General features: G+C 44.6%; 2 protein-coding genes across 2 annotated transcripts; one reads left to right on the top strand and one right to left on the bottom strand.

Moving 5' to 3' along the window:
• Positions 1–278: 278 nt before the first annotated feature.
• Positions 279–21,871, bottom strand: LOC128277994 (coiled-coil domain-containing protein AGAP005037). The gene is given in 18 exon segments (XM_053016615.1): positions 279–326; positions 3,716–3,812; positions 3,917–4,099; positions 4,190–4,362; positions 4,750–5,030; positions 5,100–5,162; positions 5,262–5,345; positions 6,221–6,283; positions 7,115–7,269; positions 9,143–9,241; positions 9,309–9,429; positions 9,682–9,766; positions 11,575–11,583; positions 19,273–19,335; positions 19,402–19,549; positions 19,629–20,001; positions 20,042–20,248; positions 21,778–21,871. Coding segments are annotated over 18 exon segments (2,346 nt in total).
• LOC128277995 (uncharacterized) lies at positions 12,977–19,248 on the top strand. Its single transcript, XM_053016617.1, has 6 exons — positions 12,977–13,369; positions 16,981–17,128; positions 17,406–17,499; positions 17,612–17,732; positions 17,937–18,161; positions 18,264–19,248. Exons 1-6 carry the CDS (start codon positions 13,151–13,153, stop codon positions 19,044–19,046), a joined length of 1,590 nt encoding a protein of 529 aa, XP_052872577.1. The 5' UTR covers positions 12,977–13,150; the 3' UTR covers positions 19,047–19,248.
• Positions 21,872–22,875: the final 1,004 nt, after the last annotated feature.

The raw sequence follows: 22,875 nt of genomic DNA, 5'->3' as shown, positions 1-22,875 counted from the left end.
TGGTGAGCCAGCCAGTAGAGAGGCAACAGGGATACCAGCAGTGGTGGTGAATTAAAACCAGTAGAGACAGTGGATGTGAGTGTGAGGCTTGCGTGTGTGTGTGTGTGTGAAGAAGATAGAGAACGATTGATTTTGTAAAAGGAATTTAAAAGACACTTTTGTTACGCTTCCTTATGCGCGGTACATTTGTGGAACGAAAAAAACTATAACGATCATAATTTGTGAAAGTAAAATAGAGGAAACTGTTTGTTTTGATGTTATTTAAGTAAGAGCATAGTTTACTCATTGATCGCCTCTTTGAAGTTAGAACTCCATCGCCAGTTGAACTATAAAACACAAAATTATATGAATGCACATTTTAGCCTTCGATTCAATTCAAACTGTGATTTGGTTCGTCGAGTTATTTCGGGTGGTTTATACAGCTGGAAACGGTGAGACAGGATAGCGGGGTCCGGACAAGGATTTCGGGGGCATGTCAGAGCACTAACTACGCGACCCGTGTGGAGTAAACATTAGCATTAGAAGTCGTGAACGGAACTCCGCAATATAGAACAAGGAGGCAAGGGTGAGGATACGAGGTTGTCATACGATGAGGAAACATGGCAGTACATGAATGAAGGTTGTCGTGGTGGTCGCGGTTATGCTACAGAACACGTTCGGGATTTGGCGTCTGAGATCTAGTATAAGCAGCTTTGGAGCTAGTGGCACACTAGTATTGCACGGAGTTTATATAGCATTGTATTTAATGTGATTTGAATTAGTAACACTGATGATGATGATGATGATGATGAGGAGTTAATAACGGAGGTCTGTGATATTAAAAATTAAACATAAACTCCATTTAAGTGTAACAAAATCGATACATAAAAACCAAAGTGCGAATCAAATCAAACATTTAATCAAAATGTGCTGGAAATATTTTTGCAAATAGTGATTTTTTTTGCGGTAGAAGGGACATAGGTGACGAAACTTTTACCAAGAAGTGTTACTTTTTTCTCATCATAAAATGTTGCTGATCGATTCCGTTCGCAGTAGTACATAGGTTGTTTTATTTTTCGACCACCCAACAAACAACCATCGGTTGCGTAAGTCCCAAAGTTTACGCCCTGACAATGTGTTATGCTGACTGAACGAAAATCACGCACACATTTGCCACTGTTCGATTTTGTTGTCGATATGGCCGATAGCTTTCGGGAGGGTGCAGAATTATTTTCTACTCCTAACATCTACCTAGCTTAACGCAACTTTTAATATCGTGGACTCAAAAAGTACATATCATGGTAGTTGTCATATCGATAAAAAGTGTGGTGTGGGAAGGAAACTACTAAAATAATTGTCAAATAAACGAAAGTTTTCGACATCCGCAAACATCCGACACAGTCTCTTTCATCAATGAAGTATGCCCATTTCTAAGGTTTTACGATACGATTGGTGAATCGTATGAGTATGTTGAACATTTTGTTCCAAATACCGAACATCTGAAACATTTCCGACAAGTGTTCATTATGGAGATCCGCGCTAACTTACTGATAAGAAGCACAAAGTCTTTTTGCGTGACCTGTAAGCTTGCTTTACACACTGCTGCGGATGAAATTATTCGAACAGAGAGTCCAAAATTTACATTTTACCAGATATATAATTAATCGTATAACACGATAGCTCGAATTAAGCAAAACTTACTTTCTTTGAATGTAATCCGCATGATAAGAATGGGCAATAGAGGTGTACTCTCACAGAAATTGTCTACAAGATAAACCTTTTTGGCAGCACCTTGCATGATACTTATTTGAAGTTAAGGTATCAACCTTCGTCAGACTAGGATCGATAAAAAGATTCCACTGATTCAACAATTGGGTCGTAGCTACACACAATAAAGAGTTGGCGGAAGGAACAAGCACCGCTCGGATAGAGTACTTCTCAAAATTAAAAATAGGAAAACCCAGTAGAAGTGTCAAATTTCAGATTCATTTGGGTACTCTGTAGATAATTAACTGCAACACATCGTGGTACTAAAAGGCATCAAAAACATCTGTTATGAATATTTTTGCTTTTGCTAATTTTAGTTACAATAATGATGCGCATCAAATACACGTATTCTAGAAGACGGACTGCTACATTGTTTTCGTAAACAATGCATTCTGTTTACAATAACGGTTACAATAGTTGTATGTGACTTAGTCAGTCTCCTAGAACGCTGAGAGTATGTTAGAATCCTCTCTTGAATGAAGTAATGCTTTCTTTGCTATTTATTCACTGCGAATGGTATGTCTTCTCGAGACATTCGGAGCGTTCTGTTTGGCAGAAACGGGTAGTTACATCACTGTACATGTTTTCATACTGCTATTTTTCAATAGCACCAGAATACACAATTAAAAAAGAGATCACGTAGGAATGATAAATCTAGAGATAGAATACATTGTAACCAACTTAACTACACATTCAGAAGACGTATGGAACAAGTGAAAGCAATACCAAATATTAAATTCAGCTACTCGGCAAAATAGAGCAAAAACAAAAGAGAACCTTGGTTCAACTTGAACAAATATGAGTACTGATCAACGATTAGCATTTTGTATAGAATGAAATGATGGAGCGCAGTGTCGTGGTCGAGCGAGCTAAAGCCAATGTGAACGGTTGGAATACTATTAATGCCTACATAAACATAACAACCACGCAACCAAAACGAACATTCTGATATGATGTTGTAAATGATGTTGGCTGTTGCGCTACGCTACACGTTGCTTGTTTCATGAAACAAAAACAATATTCTATTGTTACCAATACCGTAAGGTATACTCTATATCCTCGAAGGTCACATTAATGCGAAAGTTTGGCATGCGCCGTAGACAAATACTGTTTATTATATTCCTGTTTGAGGGGCTTGAGTTTGTGTAAAATATTTTACTGCAAAACCAACAGGAAAAGCATTCGGTGTAAAACGAGCAGTGTTATTTCACCCATTTCTTTGCTTGGAGCAAACTGTTTAAATTTACAAATTGTGTTCAATAGTATTCAAGGCATTCAGTTCCTCAGCCAGCCAAACAAAGTGTATTTAATAACAAAAAGGAAACTAAAATGTGCCTAGTTTTAGTAGCATCAACTAGTTAACAAGCCGGTACGAGGTTGATATGCTTTGTGCATGTATATTAATCGCTTGTTTTAATTATTTGCATAACACTACGCCCCGCTTTCATCCGTTTTAAAGATGTTAAATTCACAACGCTGTCGTTTTGTCGCTTCATTTCAAACCCGTTTTCGATTTTGTCGGACAATCGAGCAAATGCTTGAAACTGATCGATTGTTTTTGAATGCGAACAGCAAAACGAATGCTACCACCCTTAACAAGTCGCTGAAGGCTAGTAAATCGGATAGACAGTCGGTATGAAAGACTTAGAAAAACGGATATGTAGGAATGTACAAAGAAAGAGAGTAAAAGAGAAAGAGCGAAATAGAGATAGAGAGAGATTGAAATAGAAAGAATAAAATATTGTGATAAATTTTCTCATATATAAAAGAGACCCGCAGTTGGGCGACAAGAATGAGAAAAAATCGAACGTCAAACATAATCGGAAAGTAAAACCAAAACAAGTAGCAATGAAAGAAATGTTATTAACTAGTCTCGGTTTTTAGTGGCTAATATTGCTGTTTTTAGATTATTCAGACAGGGGATAGATTGTTGCAAACACAGGACTAGAATGAAGCATGTGGCAATTACCTTGTTGACGGTGTGATGCGTTTCCGGAGGTTTGACCGTTTCGTCCACGATGGTTGTGTCAGGAATAGGCAAACGCTGCTCCTGAACGCTCGCAAGTCTGTGGCAAGTGGATTTTGTGTAAGAACAGAACAGTACTAAGCATGTTGGCTAACTCGGCTGAATAGCAGCGGTTTTCTTTGAACGGGGTACGACAATTTTTACCTTTTAAGTGTTACAAGCGTTCCAGTAAGTTTTTTACACCGCCGCAGCGCGTTTTCCAAACGATCGGGTTCATCTTTGAGGAAAGCTTCCTCGCGGCAAACCCGTTCCATTTCGCTGGAAATCAAATTCCGCAACCCTTGTTGCAGTACCGGAAAACGCATCTTCAGCTCAGCCACGGTTTTGCTGCAAGCGTAATTAGCCGAGGACGTAAGTAAGCACTCGTCCTGTTTCTGCGTGGGTTCACACGTAGAATTTTCATATTTTTCATCGTACCTTGCCCGACTGAGAACCAGCGCCATATCCTCTACCGCAACCATATTGACCCGAGTTCGTCTGTTAATCACCTCTCCTCGTAGACCTTCCACGGAGGATTCCAGGTCAGCCAGATCTTTTTCCAAACGTATCACCTCCTGCTTGTAGATTTCTTCCTCTCTAGTAAGGTTAGTCTGCAATCGAGTAATGTGGCCTTCATTAATTTATTATTCTTTGTGTGTTTTATGTCATGGCATAAACCGTAAAACAACCTCAAGGGATTGCAATCAATAGGGACCGAATCGAACGGGGATCGGATAAAAAAGAACCGATAAAAGGATCGGATAAAGGAAGTGATTCGAGCTATGGACTACCAGCTATGGATAGTGAGCCAAACCGCCTATCATCATTTAATCAAAAAAATTTATGCGACTTCTGCTGCTTGGGATATCAGAGTTTTAAAACAAATCGCAACAGTACTAAAAATCAATTGCAACATTGACGCAGTCCTCAAAGTGGATTTAGGGAAAAAATGCAATACATGTCTTTAATACAGTTATGTTTGTAATTACTCGACTTACCCGCTCCTTATCATCCTGACCCCACGCAAAGCCAGTGTTTGATAAAAGTGTGGCACGAATTCTCATGAATGTGTCTTTGATGTCCTCCCGAACGGCTACAGCTTGCGTTTGCGTTAGCCGACGAAGCGTACGCGCCTCTGTGCGCAAGTCCATCGCTTTCTTCTGCAAACCGCGCAACTGATTGTAGACTTCCGGTGCTAGGGTAAGGTCAGTTCGGTACTGGTTTCCGGGAGCCATTACGAGGGGCTTCGGTGGAGGAGGTGGTTTTAGGCGATCCCGTTCTGGGTGGACGACAAATAATCACGAATCAAGCGAATGTTCTCGTTTACGGTTCCCCGATTTATACCCACCTTGGGATGATGTTCTAGGCAAAGTTGACGACTTTATCGCAGGTTTCGGAGGTTTAGAATCCGCTAAAAGTAGGACCCATGGAGCAAATGGGAAACATTACATTACCAAGGTTCGTGACCATGCCGGCCGTAAGAGCAACGGATGCAGTACGCGACACTTACCAGAATGCTGAGGGCTGTGAGACTTTTGCACACCTTGAATGTCATCGCTGAACGAGACAGATTTTTCGAACGAAACCGACTTGTCTGCCGAAGAAATGAACAAGTAAAACTTCTTACCGTTACAGGTTAAATGATTTGGACCTTTTTGTGAAATCACAACAAAATATAAAGAATCACCGTTTGCCTATGATAGCGTTCAGCGTTAGTTACAATCCTATCAAGGCCGCCACCCGTCGTAAGCTACACATGTTACTGCTGGTATTGTTTGATGCATGCTTTTTTTCATGTAGAAAAGAAATCAAACAAATCGTTCGTCTTGCCTGTCTTGCCTATATTTAAACTACATACTATCTACAAGGAACAACATCAACGTATTTGAATGCGACGCGATCGCAATAATCTCACACACTGAAACCGATTTCCAACTTAAACTTCTACTGCAACTATATTACACGTTCTACAATTTGTTCTGTCCACACTATTGAACACAGCTGAGCGGAAAACTTCAAAGCATCTATACTAGTGTCTGAAACGATACCGACCTAATTAGGTAAACAAATAATAACTAGTTTTGCTTCTTTGTTATTTACAATCACTGTACAAATGCCGCAGTCAAAAGGAGTACCTTTTGTTCGTTTTTTTTTGACGATATGTTTCAACAGGAATCATGTTTGCGGGCAATGAAAACGGCACAATTTGCTCTAAGTATTAGTTTTATTTAGTTTGAAAAAGCTGAAATTACACACTGAACAACAAACGGGGCACCATGAGTAAAAAACATAAAAAGCGGTTCGATGTTTGCGTGAAAGAAAAGTAAGTGTAAGTGTATGGAAAATGGTTGCGCAATGGCACCCGGGTGATGCGTGAATTGCTTGGGGAACAGTATGGAAGAGAGCTTGAGAGTAAACTAGGTAAATTTGGGCATATACTGGGATATATTTTCGAAAGAATAAACTTACGACACGTTGATTTTCCCAATTTAGGCGGTTTTTTGCGCGTGCAAACCGTACCATCTCCAGTAGCTTCAGCTAAATGATCAGTGTTTTGTTAGTTAACGGTGAGAGTATGAGAAGATGAGTTTTGATAGAAAAAAAACAGTACACATGAATGAATGACAGCAATTTAAATGGAACAGTATCAAACCGAAGTCAAATTTTAGTAAAATTCCCAAACTAAGAGCCAAACGATAGAAACGAACGCGTGAGAGTAGCAATGGGTCGGATACAATATGATCGAGTGCTTTTCTAGGTGCACTACTATGTGTAACTGACATTAAGAGGGAGTGCCGGGTTTACGCATCGCCATAACTAGTTGTTACTGCAAATGTAAATATATTTGGAGAGTGACAGATTGTTACACACGATCTGTTGCGAGCTTTCGCATAGAATATGGATATTTTTGGACAAATAAAACAAATCTCATATTATTACCAATTCGGGTGAACTAATATGCATCATAAGAAACCCAACAGTACGGAGACCTACACAGCATTGGTTACCACAACTCACAATCATACAACTCGCAACCGAGATAGATAAAAATGCCAAATGTTCAAGTAAGCTATTCAACTGACAAAAATACACGCACAACCATTGTTATTATTATTATTGTGATTAAATATTATCAAACAATTGTAGGTGAAATAAGTAAATACAGTAGGTAAAGTTCAAATGCACAACGATGAAGAGCTAACATAAGACTCGCTTAGCAAATTGGGGTTCAGTTTGTGAACGATGGCAGTGTAAAACGATCGAAATGTGGAAGGTATAGGAAATCGGAGAAAACAAAAAACCATATCAATAGGCCAAAGCAAACAATACCATTAATGAAAATGTTATTGCCAACATACATACCGTTACGATATTGTCCTGGGATGTTTAGAATGTTTGGGGTATTGTTAACTAGTGGTATCGAAGGATTTTGTGTGAGAGCTTTCTGCACCAATCCGGTTAGGTTTGCCAGCTGCCGTTCCATGTGCTCAACCCGTATTCTGTGCAGATCTTCTGATCTGAAAAATGCAAAAACATGCGCGCCCTTAGAAAAGCCTCAATTTAATGGTTGGCGACAGTTGGATTCGCTCAATGATTTCGTGTCGCTCGCAGCGTATCAACACGTCCACGGAGATAGGGCTCGAACAGTACTGGAGACACAACAGGCCGCACTAGGAAAATTTGAATCTGTTTCAGAAAAACGTATCAGAAAATCATATGAACACGAAATTTGCCCACAAAAGGTATGTATCTACATAATATTTAACAGTACAAATCGTTCAATGATGCGTTATTGAATTTAAGTTTTTTTTTCCTGCAACAAAAAGCTCACAGTAGCAGCAGTCACTGTCGAAGTGCCCTAGTACACGCAAATCAAGACAGTGCAACGGAAAGGAAAATGCTCACCGATGCATGCCGTGCATTGGGTGCACATTTTTTGTGCCCAATGTATGCGAAAGGAAGTCATGTTTCATTCAACGTTTTCTTGTCGACTCTTTCGGTCGCAGTCATTATATCACATGAAAAAAGGTGCGTCAAAGTCTGTGATTTGGTTGCCAAAAATGGTTGGTGTCCGAATACGTTATGGTGCGGCTCTCTACTACGCCTGCACGTGGTTGGTGTTGTGCCGGGTCAGCGCCGCCAATAACGGCTCGCTGGAGTATGATTATGTCCGGTGGAATGATTATCACTATTTGGAAGGTTTGCCGATGATGCGTCTGCTGCAACTGCAGCGTGTCGCTCAAGAGTTACACAGAAAGTTTAACGGTAGCAGCGAAGTTCTGGAAGTGCAAAGCCGAGAAACTGTGCACCCATTGAGCGATCGAAACAACGAAGAACGACCAGATGACACGGTCGCGTTGCCACTGAAAATGGACAATTTCGCCCAAAGGTATACCCTTGGATGTGTTTCACGTTGCAGATCTTGGTTCGGTTCAACAACAGCGTCGTGTCTCATTACAGCAGATCATCTGTAGAGTCGTGGGACTCTAAGCCCTCCAAAATACAGACGATTTTTCAAATAAGCATTACTGGCTTAGCATTTTTAGCCTTCGCCGGATATTTACTGTGCATGATCGTACAAGCTATAAAAAGCAAAGGTGAGATCAGCCACAGTTTCGGCTTGTTGTGTGCAATAAACGACCTTCGGTATTATCGCAGGTACTACGTACTATCATCCTACCATCACCGGGACCTCGACACTAACGTCAGCGATCAAGAAGCGAAAACCGTTCATGCGACGAAAGCGAAACCTCTTCCACGTTACAGAAACGACGGAACCCTTCGATGGGATCAACGCGAACAAGCTGCAGCAGATGTTTCTCACATTCGCCGAATCTTATGTCGACGCAACGCGCCGGTTTGCATAGATCAGGCCAAAAGATTTACAAAACAAACATGCGCGGGTTTGTTGCCACTTTGTTGTGTCTGACCTAACCTAACAGTGATAACGGTTAGCTTTTCAAAGCTCTCAAAAGAATGAAAACAGTAAATAGAGCAGACAGTGGTTAGTAGTAAGCAATAAGTCAACGCAAATAAGTTGGATGACCATGACCTAGGCAACTCTGGGCCTTTGGAGTGTCTAAAGTTGACAAGAAATGCTTTTTGGAAACACCAAAAATCATTTGTCAGACTTCAGACTCAACATTTCAAAGGCCCGCTCGGAAACACATCTCCGTCGACATAAAGCAACATAAACCGGAGACACTCCTTCAGCACTCATTTTTAGGCAATAAGAAAAGAAGTTTGGAACTCAAGCCTGCAGCAAGGAACACCGAGTCTCTGTCGGTTTCTCTTATTTCCTCTTGGTTAACCAACAATAAAACTATAAAAGCAAAACCTGGACTACTGGAGGACTACGCTAGCATACTACTAAATAACGGCCAATCTTACCTTGTGTGATCATACATTTGGTTGGGTGGCACTCGTGGAATTCGTCCAACATTCTTCACACCGTACATGGCGTACTGGTCGTCGGCGATGGATATATCCCTGCTTGTAAAGAGAGACACCTTGTTATTGGTACATCGGTTCGAATATGACGTCGGCTTAGCAGTACCCCTGTTCTTCGTCAATAATTGGCGCCACCGTCGCAGATCGGGTTCCGTATTGGCTGTAGTAAGGCTCCTCGTATGCCCCTCTAGAAGCACCACTGCGCTCGGGAGAACTCATGTAACCATCTGTAAGCAGCAAAGTTTTTTTTCCAAACGGCGGTACGATAAGTACAATGTAATAGGCAGAAAAGCTTCAATACACACCTGGAATGTTGTACAACTGTTCGGTAGTGTACGGCAATGGTGCCGCCATATTGCTGCGTGACCCATATGACCTGATCGGCTTTGAAACTACGCCTGGGGTTTTTGTAGGAAGCGAATTACAATTATCCGTATGGATCCCGTTGGGGTATGTTGGGCGCTTCAAGTCTTACTTACCTATCGCACCTTTGCTCCTGTCGGAGTACATGCCTCTCGGCAGGGTTTGGGTTGTACCCACATAGTAGGGAGTTTTGGTTGGTTGCTACAAACAAGAAGCATTCGAAAAAAAGTTACATTTAGTTGTTTCCGTTTGCTGGAAACAGTTGTTTTAAGGTTTTTCGATTGTTTGTTCATGTTTTGTGTTTTTGTTCTATTTATAAAACTTTCACCACAAAACCACAAATGGTTCGGAAACATTTCGGACAATTAAAAAGGTATAAAAGGATCTGAAGGAGGAATGAGAGCACTTATTTGACTATTTTAGCTGCTTCGCCAAAGTCGTGTGTGTGTGTTAAACCATTGTCCAGCTCTTTTAGGTGTAGCTCATGAATTACTTTCAAATTTCATCACTCGCACGCCAAATTTCACGAAGCATTCAGTTTTACCATTCATATGAAACCATCAATAATTAACAGCAACGGCAATGTTCAAGTTGGGGGTTTTGTTAACACACGCTTTCAATAACACGCGTGTTTTATTAAAAAAACACAGTTTATATAATAGCAAACACAAAAGGTGATGAATTAGGGTTCCAGCATTGGGCTCTTATAGTCTCTCTTATGAGACGTTACGCCCATAGAAATATCGTTGCCCTAGTCTCACTCTGTGCTTCGCTTATGCTAGATGTGGGCTAACGCCGTGACGGGTCCGCGTGAAAATGGATCAGCATTAATTGTTTCCATTAGTTTCCATTATCGGCTTGTGGAGCTTCGCTACACGCGATTTGACTCTTCATTTTGGCCACCCTTTTCGCCAAACCTTGTAAATGGAACATAAGTGCTAGATCCCGAAGCAGACCGCTAGAGGTGCAGTAGTTCAAGGTGCACCAACTTTTCTCCACCTGAAGGTTGAACACTAAAAGCTCACTTACCGTGGCAGTCGCAATCCAGCAATAAAATGGACGATTACGAGAGATGGCAACGACGGGCACTTTTAACTGGTGCACGACGGTTACGACTAAACTCGTGACTCTTTGCCCTCAAAATCATGTTATTGTTATGATTTTATCTGTTACAACGGAGCCACATTATCAGCAACATAACACACTTTTCGGAACCGATCAATCCGTACAGCGAACACGAATTTTCGTAGCAAACTGAGCTCAATTTTTCGAGTAACTCATTCCCAATTGAAGGTCAAGAAGCCCTTTTCCTCTATTACGAGCACCATTCCCTGCGAAAGTGTTTCGCATCCTCGCTCCGCCCAGGTAAAGGTGTTCCACCTTGGAACGAAGGTTCTGTTCAAGGCTGAAACGCAGCATAAAAGGTGCGCCAAAAAATGGACACGTAGTGGAAAAGGAAAAGTGCACGGGAACACTCGGCTCCGGGCTGTGTGTGACGTGACAACGATTTACGATCAATCTGCCTCAATCTTTCTCCTCCTGGCCGCGAACATGGCGCACACGTCACGGCGTTTCGGTCGATTGAAGTCTCGTTTTTAATTCAGAGCAGCGATTACATCAAGCGTTTCCGATGCGCTGGTGGGGCTGGGCGCACCGGCACGCCGTCGTGTTATGTTCCGTCCGAAGTAACGTTCCATAGGCTTTCTATGACGTCATACGACAACCTCCTCATCTTGAGGTGGAGTGGCTCACAATCTCCGTATATGGTCGTCCGTTTCCGTCACCTGGCCTGAGAATCCCCAAAAATTGATCAATGTTGCCATCAAGCTGAGCAGATTGCCAACTACTCGTGGGCAGACTCTACAGTTTTGCAGTCTGGCCACTAGCGTTTTGTTTGATTGATTTATCATGCGTCACCTCCATCAATGCGTCGCTAGAGGTTTATGGTGGCCTAATTAGCTAGTACATCGTGATGAGGGGTACATCTTGTAGTGACCACACACTTTTACTTTTCCCTACTTGCGCCTGGGCCGTGGCATCTGATATATAACATTTACAGCGGCGCCACAGCAAACAATCGCGGCCGGTACATAGTGTAATTGCCCGAACCGCGGCCACGGCAGTAGGTGAAATTTGCCAACCTAATGCACAGCTGGTACGAGGGGCTCAAACGTCGTGGATGGTGACGGCGACGATCGGACGGGCGCGGATGGAGCGTGGATGGAAGCGATAGAAAGTGACGATTTGATCCGATCGGAGCTGTGTGCATTGCGTGCTAAGTTTTCGGCGTGCACCACAGATGTTTGAATTGAAACCAAACGGTTACGTAACGGAAAATCGCAATCGATGTGGCCTCCGTGGTCGGTACACCACAGAAAATGGCGCGAAGCAAAATAGATATCGGAAAACACTGGGAAAACCGATGAATGAAAGCCGATTCGAGCTCGACAGCCAACAAATTTGCCACAAGGCGGAACTCATACTCCGAAAGTCGATCCACAGTATTGTTGAAAGTAATATCGAATTTATTAGATCTACACTTTACTCTAAAACCTTCCCATTTAAATGGCGCCACTTTGTTTGGGCAGACCTGTGGGATCGCCTATACCTGCGTAAGTCTTGTAGACGGGGAACGGAACAAAACTGCCAAAAACAGACCCAATTACACAGACTTGTAATGTTTTCCACAAATTATTGCATTCCTTAGCTTTCATTTGCTTGGCTTTTGCGGAAAATCTAATAATGAACCTTAATACACGCGTTAGGTATTAGTTGACCATCAAACAATGTTGACCTTTGACTCATCGTTTCGTTACCAACCGGTAATGGTATGTTCATTTTCGTTTACACTGCGCCGCGTCTTAAAGCGCCTTAATTGATAATCTAATGCCAAATTGGTTCCACGTTTTCCCGCACACACTTTCCTTGAAGGGGCGCAAATTTTAGCAACAGCCATGCCACCGGGGCGCACGGAAGCGCGAGGAGCGCGGCCTGTTGAAGTGTGCCATTAATTCATCACCTCCCGCGTACACTCGAATCTCCGTCCCATCTTCCGTCCCACCGGAGATTACATCGGCCCCAACCCCTGCATCACACTACTGCCAGGCGCCGAGACCCGCGCCGCCGAGCCAAGAAACAATATTACCACAAAAAGACCCCCACACACACCAACAAAAGGTCTTACGAATCGTTTATAGTTTTTTGTTGCCGTTGTCGTCCACCTTGTTTCCATCTCCCGTGCAGTAAGCTGTAGTGTTCGGCAGGCTGGGGGCTAGGCCCCTGCCGCCAGGCAGAGTTACAACCCCTTTTCCTTGTGGGCCACAAGCGTCGCGTCGCGCGTAGGCATCGAGCGGCGAACTTACCGCTCGGCGGCGTCAGTAGCCGTTCGGACCCGGTATCGCGAGGATCCGAAATCCAGTACTAGGGTGCACACTAAGTAACGACTATGATCGTACGTCATCGATCGTAAAGTTTGAACCGCCTTTCGTGTAACAGAAGACTTCCGCCAGCCAGCCAGCCGAGTGGTCGTGTGCAGAGTGGTACATAGTGCTATACAGTGATCGCGTTACGTACGTGGAATCGAGAATGGTTCAACTACTGCTGCTGGTGCTGCTGGGCAGTCTGACTCTGGCGGCCGCAAGTCCCCAGAAAACGGTCACCACGTACCATGGGAATCTCTTCCCGGGTCTGGAAACCTCGGCAATTGGTAGTGCCCCGAAACTGTTGCCCGAAACGGACTCGTCCGAAGAGCGTATCTTGACCGGTGATTTCTTCTCCTCGTTCCGAGACACCGCCAGTGGTGACGTAAGTACCCAGCGACATCCAGACTACTAGAGTGCGGACTATCGCCCTTCTGCCGATCGCCTAGCGACGCCTACCACGCAATGCAAATCGCGTTCATAATTTCCTGCGCCATATCGAGCCGTTTGAAAGCGCAAGCGCAATTAGCGATCGCGCCCGATCGATTCAGGTTCCCGGTGGCACGCGCATAAAACACAAAGCCGAAGACACCGCTTTCCAAGAGATTAATCTTAGACGAGCCGCCGGACCGCGCCATGCCGTGGGGTGCAAAATCTGCGCAAAATTTATGATGTAATGTGGGCCGCATGGACACACCGCTCGAAGTTGCATATGCAGGGCGATCATTTTGCAATGCGTTGCAGTCGTCGTCGTCGTTGTCGGTTGTTTGCCATGCGGTGCGTACGCTGAGAGAGTGTCGCAAGAAGTCACTTACAGCACTCGACGCGGGCATAAGCCTGCGACATCACCGACAGCTAGAAAATCACCGGTGCAAGCGATGCCTTGCCGTACCCGGCGGAGCCCCATGCCCCATGTTGCCCCCATGTGCTTTTGCCGCATTTTGGAGACCCTTTTTTTGTTTTACCTTCAGCATAGTCACACAGTGCCGCGTAATAGCAACGAAAAATGGTCGCTAGATGGCGGTCAGGGATCGACCCGGGCGCGTGGGATCACACCGATAATCGGCCGCCTGCACACTACGCTGAGTCACGGCATCAGATCTTCAGGTCGCTCTTTTACAATCCTTTGCGATGTGGCTACTTCTAAGATTTTACAACACGTTGTTAATCCCATTGGTTATTGCTTTTGTTTATACTATGTATCTATTGTGTTCGTATCCTTTGGTGGTAGGCACGAGTAGCCGATGTCACCTCCATCTACTAGGGCCATCATAATTGAGAACTTTTACATCATAAAGTGGGGCAAGCTTCGGGCGTAATGTAGACTTGGAGTGCTAAATGGTTGGTAGAGTGAGTCTGTCATGGCGCCGTTCAGCAAAGCAACTGGCGACCTTAACCTGATCACCTTTGGTACGCAGAACAGAGTATTCTAACATTGGAACTAGTCTGCGAGCGCCAGAGACAGATCGTGCCGTTTAACCAGTTTAGAAACATTCAATAACCTGTTTCTACAAACCAGGTAGTGTTTGTACTTGACAATTTTTGATTAATTGGGTACCTTGTAGGCGTTCCAAACAAGGTTATACAATAAAAAGATTTCTTGAATTGGTTGATCGTGCACATGATGAAAACGAGTGTTTTTTCTACCTTCAATCTCGCAGTAAGGAATTTGATACCGGCTGTCACATTCGTCAGATTGACAACAGAATACAGGTCCGCATTCTAAAGTTCCCGTACACCCGTTGGTCACCTAGTGTGAAAACCGCCATATGATCTAGACAATATCTGTTGTGGATATTTCATGATCGAATGATCATTGCAGCCAAATGATCTATGATTACCTCACCCGTGTGCTGATCAAATCGAGATTGTGTCTGGCAGGCGAGTTGTGCTGACGATAGTAGAAGTAGCAATAGACGAGGATAGGTGGAAGAAGTAATTTGGCGACTCGTTGAGTGCAAACAGCAGGGCAAGATGGCAAGCTCTCAGAAAATCTCCAATACTTTAAAAGCCATCAAATCAGTTTCAGAATTTGAAATTATTCTAAATATGCTAACTACACAAAAAAGTATGAAGAAGGGAACAAAATACAGGGTTATCCATTTCGTAGTTTCAAAAACAAACTTTCAAAAATTATATGAAAAATGAGGATTTTAATAAAAGTTTTTGTTATCATAAAGTTTAGTCTTTGCCATTATGCGTGAAACACAATCTTGTTCAGATGGCCGCCTCGGGATCTATGGCAACATTCGATTGTGATAAGATAAATTTCAATGACTTTTTTACACATTTCGGCTGTTTCGGCATCTTTTGCGTAGCCGCACAAGTAAAAGTCCAACGGTGTCCTTCCAAGGCCATATCTTCAATTGCAGGCCAAAACAAATTGATTATCATCTGGCGGCATCGTTCGGAATTAACGGTACTGATCCTCCTTTCCTCGTTTTCAAAAAATGGGGTCCCATGACGCCTCCATCCCATAATGTGCACCATAGGGTCACTTTTTCTGGCCTCTAACGGTCTCTTTTTAATCGATTGGGGGTTTTCAAAGTAAAAAAGTGCTTCTTCGCTTTCACAATTGGCGTATTTTTTTATTGTTAAACGATTCAATTTTTAAAATGGCAAACATTCAACTAAACGTCTGACACTTAAGTTCATGTTCGAAAGCTGTGCAAGTGCCAGCGCTGTAATTGGGAAAATACAAAATGGATAAACCTGTAGCTTCTCAGATATAATTATCGGATTATCCATAAAGTGACGAAAGGATATAGTTAATGATGGTAAATAGAAGGTAGATTCAAAATCAAAAGAAAGACAAGCAAACTGAATAAAACCAAACAAGAATTCCGAAGATTCGTATGAATAAAACTGGACAAAAATTGTGCCAAATTTCGATCAGATAATTGAAACGAAACAACTACCTCGTTATAATGTAAATACATTATACAGGGTGGTCAAAAACGCGTGCACATTTTGAACTACTCATTATTTGACGTTTAAAACGTCAAACTTGATTCTGGAAAATGTAAACATTTAGTAGACACTCCCAAATTTACGAAATGGGTCGCTTTACGCTTGAAGAAAGCTGGGAAATATTAAAAACTTACTTCCAAAGTGGTAGGTCTAATCTCAAACTGTACGATATTTGAAAAGCACATTTCATGTAAGCTTATTCCCACCTCGGTGGTTATGTTAACAAGCAGAATTGTCGTTTTTGGGGTTCGGAAAACCCACACGTCGTGCATGAGGAGCCAATGCACCCACAACGAGAGACTGTTCGGTGCGGATTTTGGTCTAGTGGCACCATCGGCCGCCGTATGAAAGAATGAAGAAAGAGCCGTCGTAACCGTCGATGGCGAACGCCACCGAGAAATGTTGGTTAATTGTTTTTTTGGCGAAATTGATGCTGAGAACTTAGCCGACATTTGGCTTCAACAGGATGGCGCTACGTGCTCTACAACGACAGCCACGATCCATTGTTTGCGCCGCATCTTTGAAAATCGAACATTCAGCGGAAATGGCGATGTGAATTGGCCTCCAAGAAGCTGCGATTTGACGCATTTGGATTATTATCTTTGGGGAGCGGTGAAAGATAAATGTTATGCAAACAAACCAACAACTATTGACGACCTTAAGAGCGAAATTGAAATTGCCATTGCCGCGATAGGACCAACGACAGTCGAAAAAGTGCTCAAAACTTGGGTCGACCGAATAGGGTACTGCGAAGCCAGTCGTGGTGGACATTTGAGCGAAATTGTTTTTCACACATAAATTTGATGATCAACCTTTCAAATAAATGTTTAAGCATCGAAAAATATTCAGCCGTTTTTGTTTTATAACCAAATCAAAATGTGCACGCGTTTTTGACCACCCTGTACTACTTTTCTGTGAGAGTATGGAGCCTTCGCCGGTTTGGCAAGCTATTGTAACGCAGTGTTGTAACAAGTGTTTGATAACCACTTATTAATAAGCATTTTATGACCTGTTCCACCACCGCAGGATGCATGCAGCTTTAATAAGTACGCATTTGACCACGATGGTATGGTGAAGTATGGCAACCAACTACCTGCTCTATCTCAATTTACGCTCTGCACGTGGATGCGCTTCATTAACCACACGGGCGACCATACGCTTCTGACATACTCGGGTAAGTAGTTGGGGAAAGGCTTTTGCGCTGAACTCCGTTGCCGTTTGCAAGGTTCTATCATTTCTGCTTGACCGCGTGGTTTTGATTGTAATTTAACTAATAAACTAGCTCCGGTTTAGTCGGGCACTGTAGAGGCGTTACTATCCCTCTCTTCGCGACCGTGCCAAGAGAACACAATGAAAAGAAAACATACCCCAACACAAACCTAGCTTGCGCCTCAGCTATTTCTCGTTGCTTGCATCTTTTTTCCCGGTCCGGTCGGAACCGGTATGGACAGTCGACGAAGAACCGCGCGAAATACAGCTCTGGATATCGAACAGCATGGGAATGAGCTACATCAGCCTTGCCGTTCACGGCCAGTCACTGTTTAGGTGAGTCGAAGAAAGGCTTAACCAAACTACACAGCCGCACAATGCAAGCTTACGTAACCTTTAAACAACAACAACAAAATCACATCGGACTCCGAATTATCGAATGAAACAGGTTGAACTATCCTTTCAAAATGCGAAAGTGGCACCATGCGTGTGCCTCGTGGAATGGAAAAACGGGCGAGTGGCAGCTTTGGATCAAATCGGAGCGTGTAGGACGCGGATTCCACAACCGGGTAAGTCGGCAAGTGGTTCAGCGCGCTCCGCAAGCTCCGTGTGGTTTCGCGCCCAACCTTGAGATACATTCACCGGGCCACCAACGACACACACGGCGGTGCGCTCGTGAAGGTTTCTGGAAAAGTAATCTTTCGCTCTCTTTTATCCGCGCGGCCGTCAACTGATTGGGGGGACTACCGACGAACACGCTGGCGCACGTGCAGTTGGTTAATTATGAAATCAAGCCTTACGGAGCACTGTTCTCGGGCGGCCCTTCGATTACCGGGCCGACCGACGTCGGGCTACACTTCGAGCTGACGGCCGTGCAGATGTACAAGATAGCGCTCAGTGCCGGCAAGGCCCATCGCGACCACAAGCATCACCACGTGCATCATTTCGACCACAACGGAGGCGAGGTTACGTCCACCACGGCCCGCCCGCTCATGACGGTAAGTAGTGGTCACCAGTTTTGTCGCGATCAACTCACGTACGCTCCGCGGCTACTGATTAAATGTTCTCCGCTAATAACCCCCCCTGTCCGCCCGCCACAGGTAGCGCCACAACCTACAAACCCCCAACTGGCGAACGGACAAATTCCGACGCGCGTCAAGATTAACCTTGCGAACGGCCAGCAAAACAGCGGCAGTCTGGGCATTCCTATCAAGGGTCTTCCTTCGCAGCTGGTCGGAGGGTTTAGCCCGTCCGTTGGGCCCGGTCCCACCGTTACGACCAACTTCATCAACGGACAGTTCAGTACCGGTGTCCGGTTTCTACAGGAGCAACTGGCAACGACCAATCTGCTCAGTCAGTTCCCGCAGTCAGGACTTTCATCGCTTCCAGCATCGGTGAAAAGTAACGCTCCCTTTACGTTCCCGGACGGCAGCAGTGGCTCGCTGTCAGCTGCGCCACCCGCTACGAACGGTGGATCTTACTCGATCGTCCAGCTTCCTACCGATCTCGTAGCGCGCAAGATCTTCAAGCGGCAAGCGAGACCGGCGTCCGTGGCGCTTACGGAAGCGAAAACCAAACGTGACCTGGTGCAGCTGCAGGACGGCTCACTGGTCCAGGGGTCCGAATACGTCTTCGACGGGTTGGCCGAGTTTGGGTTGCCCGAGTTCAAAAACAAGCTGGGCCGCGAAACCGACATCGAGGATGAGATTCGCGAGCACGATAAGGAACCGGCCGAGGAAGAGGTACGGGCGGTGCTGAACATCTGCTCCAAGTGTGCCCCGGAACCGTTCGCGAAGGCGCTGGTGTTTGCCTGGAAGGACGCGACGACGGAGCCGGCAGGCGCTCTGCAAGCCAAGGCGTCCTCTCACTGCGGTCACTTCTAGTGCTAAGAGTCCGGCGAATGCCTCTTTTTCCCAGTTCTAGACCAGTGCACACTTATTTAAATACCTCAACCTTATTAGATTATTTACGAAAGCCATAGCCGCCCCCCCCGTGTGTGTGACAGGTGTAGAGAGTTTATGTGTACTCAGAAAGGAAGATAAGAAGTCCGACCATTGATGTTAATAAAAAACGGAAAACGGTTACTTTAAACCACGTGTACAAACGTACCTTGCTCTTGTGGATGTGCTGATGCTGGTATTCCGAGTCAAACTCAGGTTCGCTGAAATAGCTCTGAAAGTGCCGGATACAGAGTACGTTAAGGGCCGAACTTCTTCTCCGCAACGCACACAGACCTACCTGTTCCTGATCCCATTGGTTCGGAATAGCGGCCGGCTGCAGTGGTTGTGGAATATTCTGTCCCCCCGGCAACATCTGCGGAGCGCTCACCTCGTTCGACTCAAACAACCGCAACACCGATCGATCCCTGATCTCGCGAAGGTGTGATCTGTAAACGAACGGGATCCCGAATCGAAACGTAAACATCGGTGACCCATTCTGCCGCCCCGACGGCTTTTGTATGTTACCTCACGTCCTCCAGTTCATAGAACATATCTTTGCTAGAATCATGGATGTAGATCTTCACGTTCGGACCCTCGAGGTACTGCATCGTCAGTTGCCTTGGAAAGGAACGCACAAACAGGGCCCGCACGGTGTCAATGGAAGTAATTTCGTTTGGCAACAACGCTCGCTTCGTCTCCGAACGGTACTGTAAAAAGACCAGCCCCAGCGGTCGTTCGAGCGTCTTGGAAGGCGTCCGCACCACCGGAAGCGATGATCGTTGCTTTCCGCCACGCCGAAACCCGGTGCTGGCCGTTTCTGCTTCCGACATGATGCCGGGATCATCGTCGAACAGCGGACCTTGATTGGTCGGTGTATAGACGCGCATTTGGGCGTTCTAAAACGGAAACGTGGCACGAGGATTAGTAAATGTCGCTGTGACGCCATTTACCCGCGCGCGCGCTTACCTCAAATTCGAGCGATCGTTGAATGTTGGGCGGTTGCGTTTGTGCCTGATACTGAAGCATATCCCCTCCAAGAGTGTGCCGCCGGGGGTCCTCGCGGCTACGTGCCGATCGCCGTCTCTCGTCCGCCCCTTGATCGTTCGGTTGATTCCTATTACTTTTATCATTCTGCCAGTCATCCTCTGTGAATTAGTTTTGTCATAGGCCGGTTCGTTGAGGAAGAAAGAAGGAATGAAGAATTAATTTTGTATAAAACGATCAACCCGTTCTCCAACCCACGTTACCACCACCCGGTCGCTGGTCGAGGACCATCGAGAGTACCCATGCTCAGGCCCCTTTAATTTGCATACCCCAACTAACGTGCTGTGTGCGGTGAGCTTCATAAGTAAGTTTAGCTTACTGCGTCTAAGAACCAAAGCGAAAAGACAGCAAACGCTTATTGTTTCAAATAGCTGAAACAAAAGTTTATTCATGTCATGGTGGTGGTATGTAATTATAGATCCGAAGCTGTACAAGGTAAAGTACTTGGCTGTAGTGACTAATCTTAGTGAGGTCCACTTGAACCACTGATGTGGTTCGTACAAATTATGGTTTTTATGGAACTGATTCGAAGATTCGAAGGTATTTTATGGAACTGATTCGGGGTTAAAAGCTAGAGCTTGTAGAGTGAACCGGTACGAAAAATCCCTTTTATACGGAGCCCACTGCATTCTACTTTGTGAAAGTATTAACCCTGAACGCCGGCAAACTGAAATTGTTCACGTAAAGTGTTTGGATTTATTTTTTGTTTTGCAATACGAGTCTGCGGAACAGTGTGCTCATTTGTTCCTACTAAAAGGTCAATATTTAATGTATTAAACAAATGATTCGGTTATGATGATATGTAATGCATTCAAAGTAGACGGAGTCGCCGTAATCATCCTCTAGAGCCATTAAATTAGTAGGCGCTCTCTGTTATATGGCAGTATTCAATCATGCAAAAAGCGGAACACTCAGTTCAGTGGAGCCAAATTTAAAACCCACATTCGGAGCAATCGCCAGGTCCATTGCTTTTCGCCAAGCTCAGGAGTCGTCCAATTTACACAAATAATTACTAAAAAAATCTTAAATAGAATCAAAAAAATCTATTTTTCACCGCACCACCCAACTAACAACAGTAATCCATATTTTAACTATGCACTTGCAATTTTGAACTTTAATAATGTCTAAGAAAATAAGTTAATAATTCGTTCACGCAGTGCAATGCCTGTGACAAAAATGGTTTCAGACACCTCGGGCACATTCGTATTGTACCAGGTCATGAGCGTTTGTTCAGCACAGAGAAAGTTGAACAGGATTCGTAAGGAAGAAAAAACCTTCTTCCGTGTCATCTCTCCCATCGCTCAGGGTTCAAATTCTTTTCCACAGCCTGAAATGTCGTTTTCTACAACGTTTCGTCTTACTTTGAGGAGACAGGCACCACACAGGGGATTGTTTAAGGCCAATGCCTCATGCGGGAAGATTCATTTGCGTAGCGCAGATTATAAACCCCACCCTGTTCAGGCGGCGCACTTACATATGCGGCTAATTTTTCGCTCCACCCGTCTCGGAAACGGTTGGACAGAGAAAAGGCTGATCCTTTTCTTGCCGGGCGCTGCATAACACCGCCTGCATCCGCCACGCATAAAAAAAGGAACCCAAAAGGGGGAAAAAATAAATATGTAGTACGTACCACTTTCACGTCCTTTCCTTTTCTTCTTCGACGTGCTCGACGAGGAAGATGCTGACGAAGAGCTCTTATCCTTACTTTTCCAACGAATCAGCATTTTTTCTTTAATTTATGGTGCTACAACTTTTGGATCTATATTATCTTTCTCGGTGCCGCTCAGCGGTGTTCAATGTTGGTATAGCGCCGGGAGGATTTTAGTCAATCACAAAAGGATTAGACGGTGTTTCACCAATATATCTGTTTAAGACCCTACCGCTCTGACTCATACGGAGGCTTTTTCCTTTGCTACTGGAGCCTAATGCTTTATCCGCCCCGCTGCTAACACCGTGTTCCGAACCGAGAAAAATACACTCACACACCCGATCCGCTCACTCACACGAGAGGGTGTGCTGCACGCCTTGCACAGCTCTCCCTATTCGTTTGCGTTCTGTCGGAAATCGGAAAACACACCTCGAAAAGGTTACAGAATTTTCACACAAAATGGTATTTCGATTCCCTTGCCACCATCCGAAGCGAACGTACTCTGCGCCACCACTAGGGAACTGCTTGATTAGAACACAAGACCCTCTCGCAGCCTGGGTGCATAATTTCAATTTCCGGTCCGGCCTGTTGGCTGGAGAACTAAGTTTCATAGGACCAGAATATTATGCACATTTATATATGACCACGGCGGCACGCTGGACCGGTCAGGATACGCGAGTGCTAATTCAACGCGGATTTGCCGTTTTGACCACCAAACGCAGATGCACCCCGGCACGGCAGTACATTCTTTTAATGGCCGCAATAGTCAAAGTTGATGTTCTGTGTAACTAGAGCAACCACAAAAGTCACCTTAACACTGTACTCGACTGAACTACCGAGCATCACATCCTGGCAATGCGATGCAGTTGTTACAACACTGAGCTCGCAGCCATTTTTGTTACAAACGATACGACTTTACACCACGATTGCCTGGTTGTCTAATTAACAAAAATTTGTATTAACTTGTGCCATTGGCCCATGGTACACCATTATCCTATCTTAGCAGTGCGGTGCGTTCCTCTCGTCGCGACGACTATCGACTGTGAAAAGTTCCACCCTAGTTCTGCCAGGATAAGGGAA

This window comes from Anopheles cruzii, chromosome 2 (assembly GCF_943734635.1).
Source record: "Anopheles cruzii chromosome 2, idAnoCruzAS_RS32_06, whole genome shotgun sequence".
Lineage (NCBI taxonomy): Eukaryota > Metazoa > Arthropoda > Insecta > Diptera > Culicidae > Anopheles > Anopheles cruzii.
This window is presented reverse-complemented; position numbering and strand designations above follow the sequence as displayed.

Excerpts from the sequence above, each read along its gene's own strand:
- LOC128277995 (XM_053016617.1), top strand. The coding sequence starts at position 13,151 with ATGGTTCAACTACTGCTGCTGGTGCTGCTGGGCAGTCTGACTCTGGCG. Across the intron at positions 13,370-16,980 it reads GAGACACCGCCAGTGGTGAC|GATGCATGCAGCTTTAATAA; the intron begins GTAAGTACCCAG and ends CCACCACCGCAG. Across the intron at positions 18,162-18,263 it reads CGGCCCGCCCGCTCATGACG|GTAGCGCCACAACCTACAAA; the intron begins GTAAGTAGTGGT and ends CGCCCGCCACAG.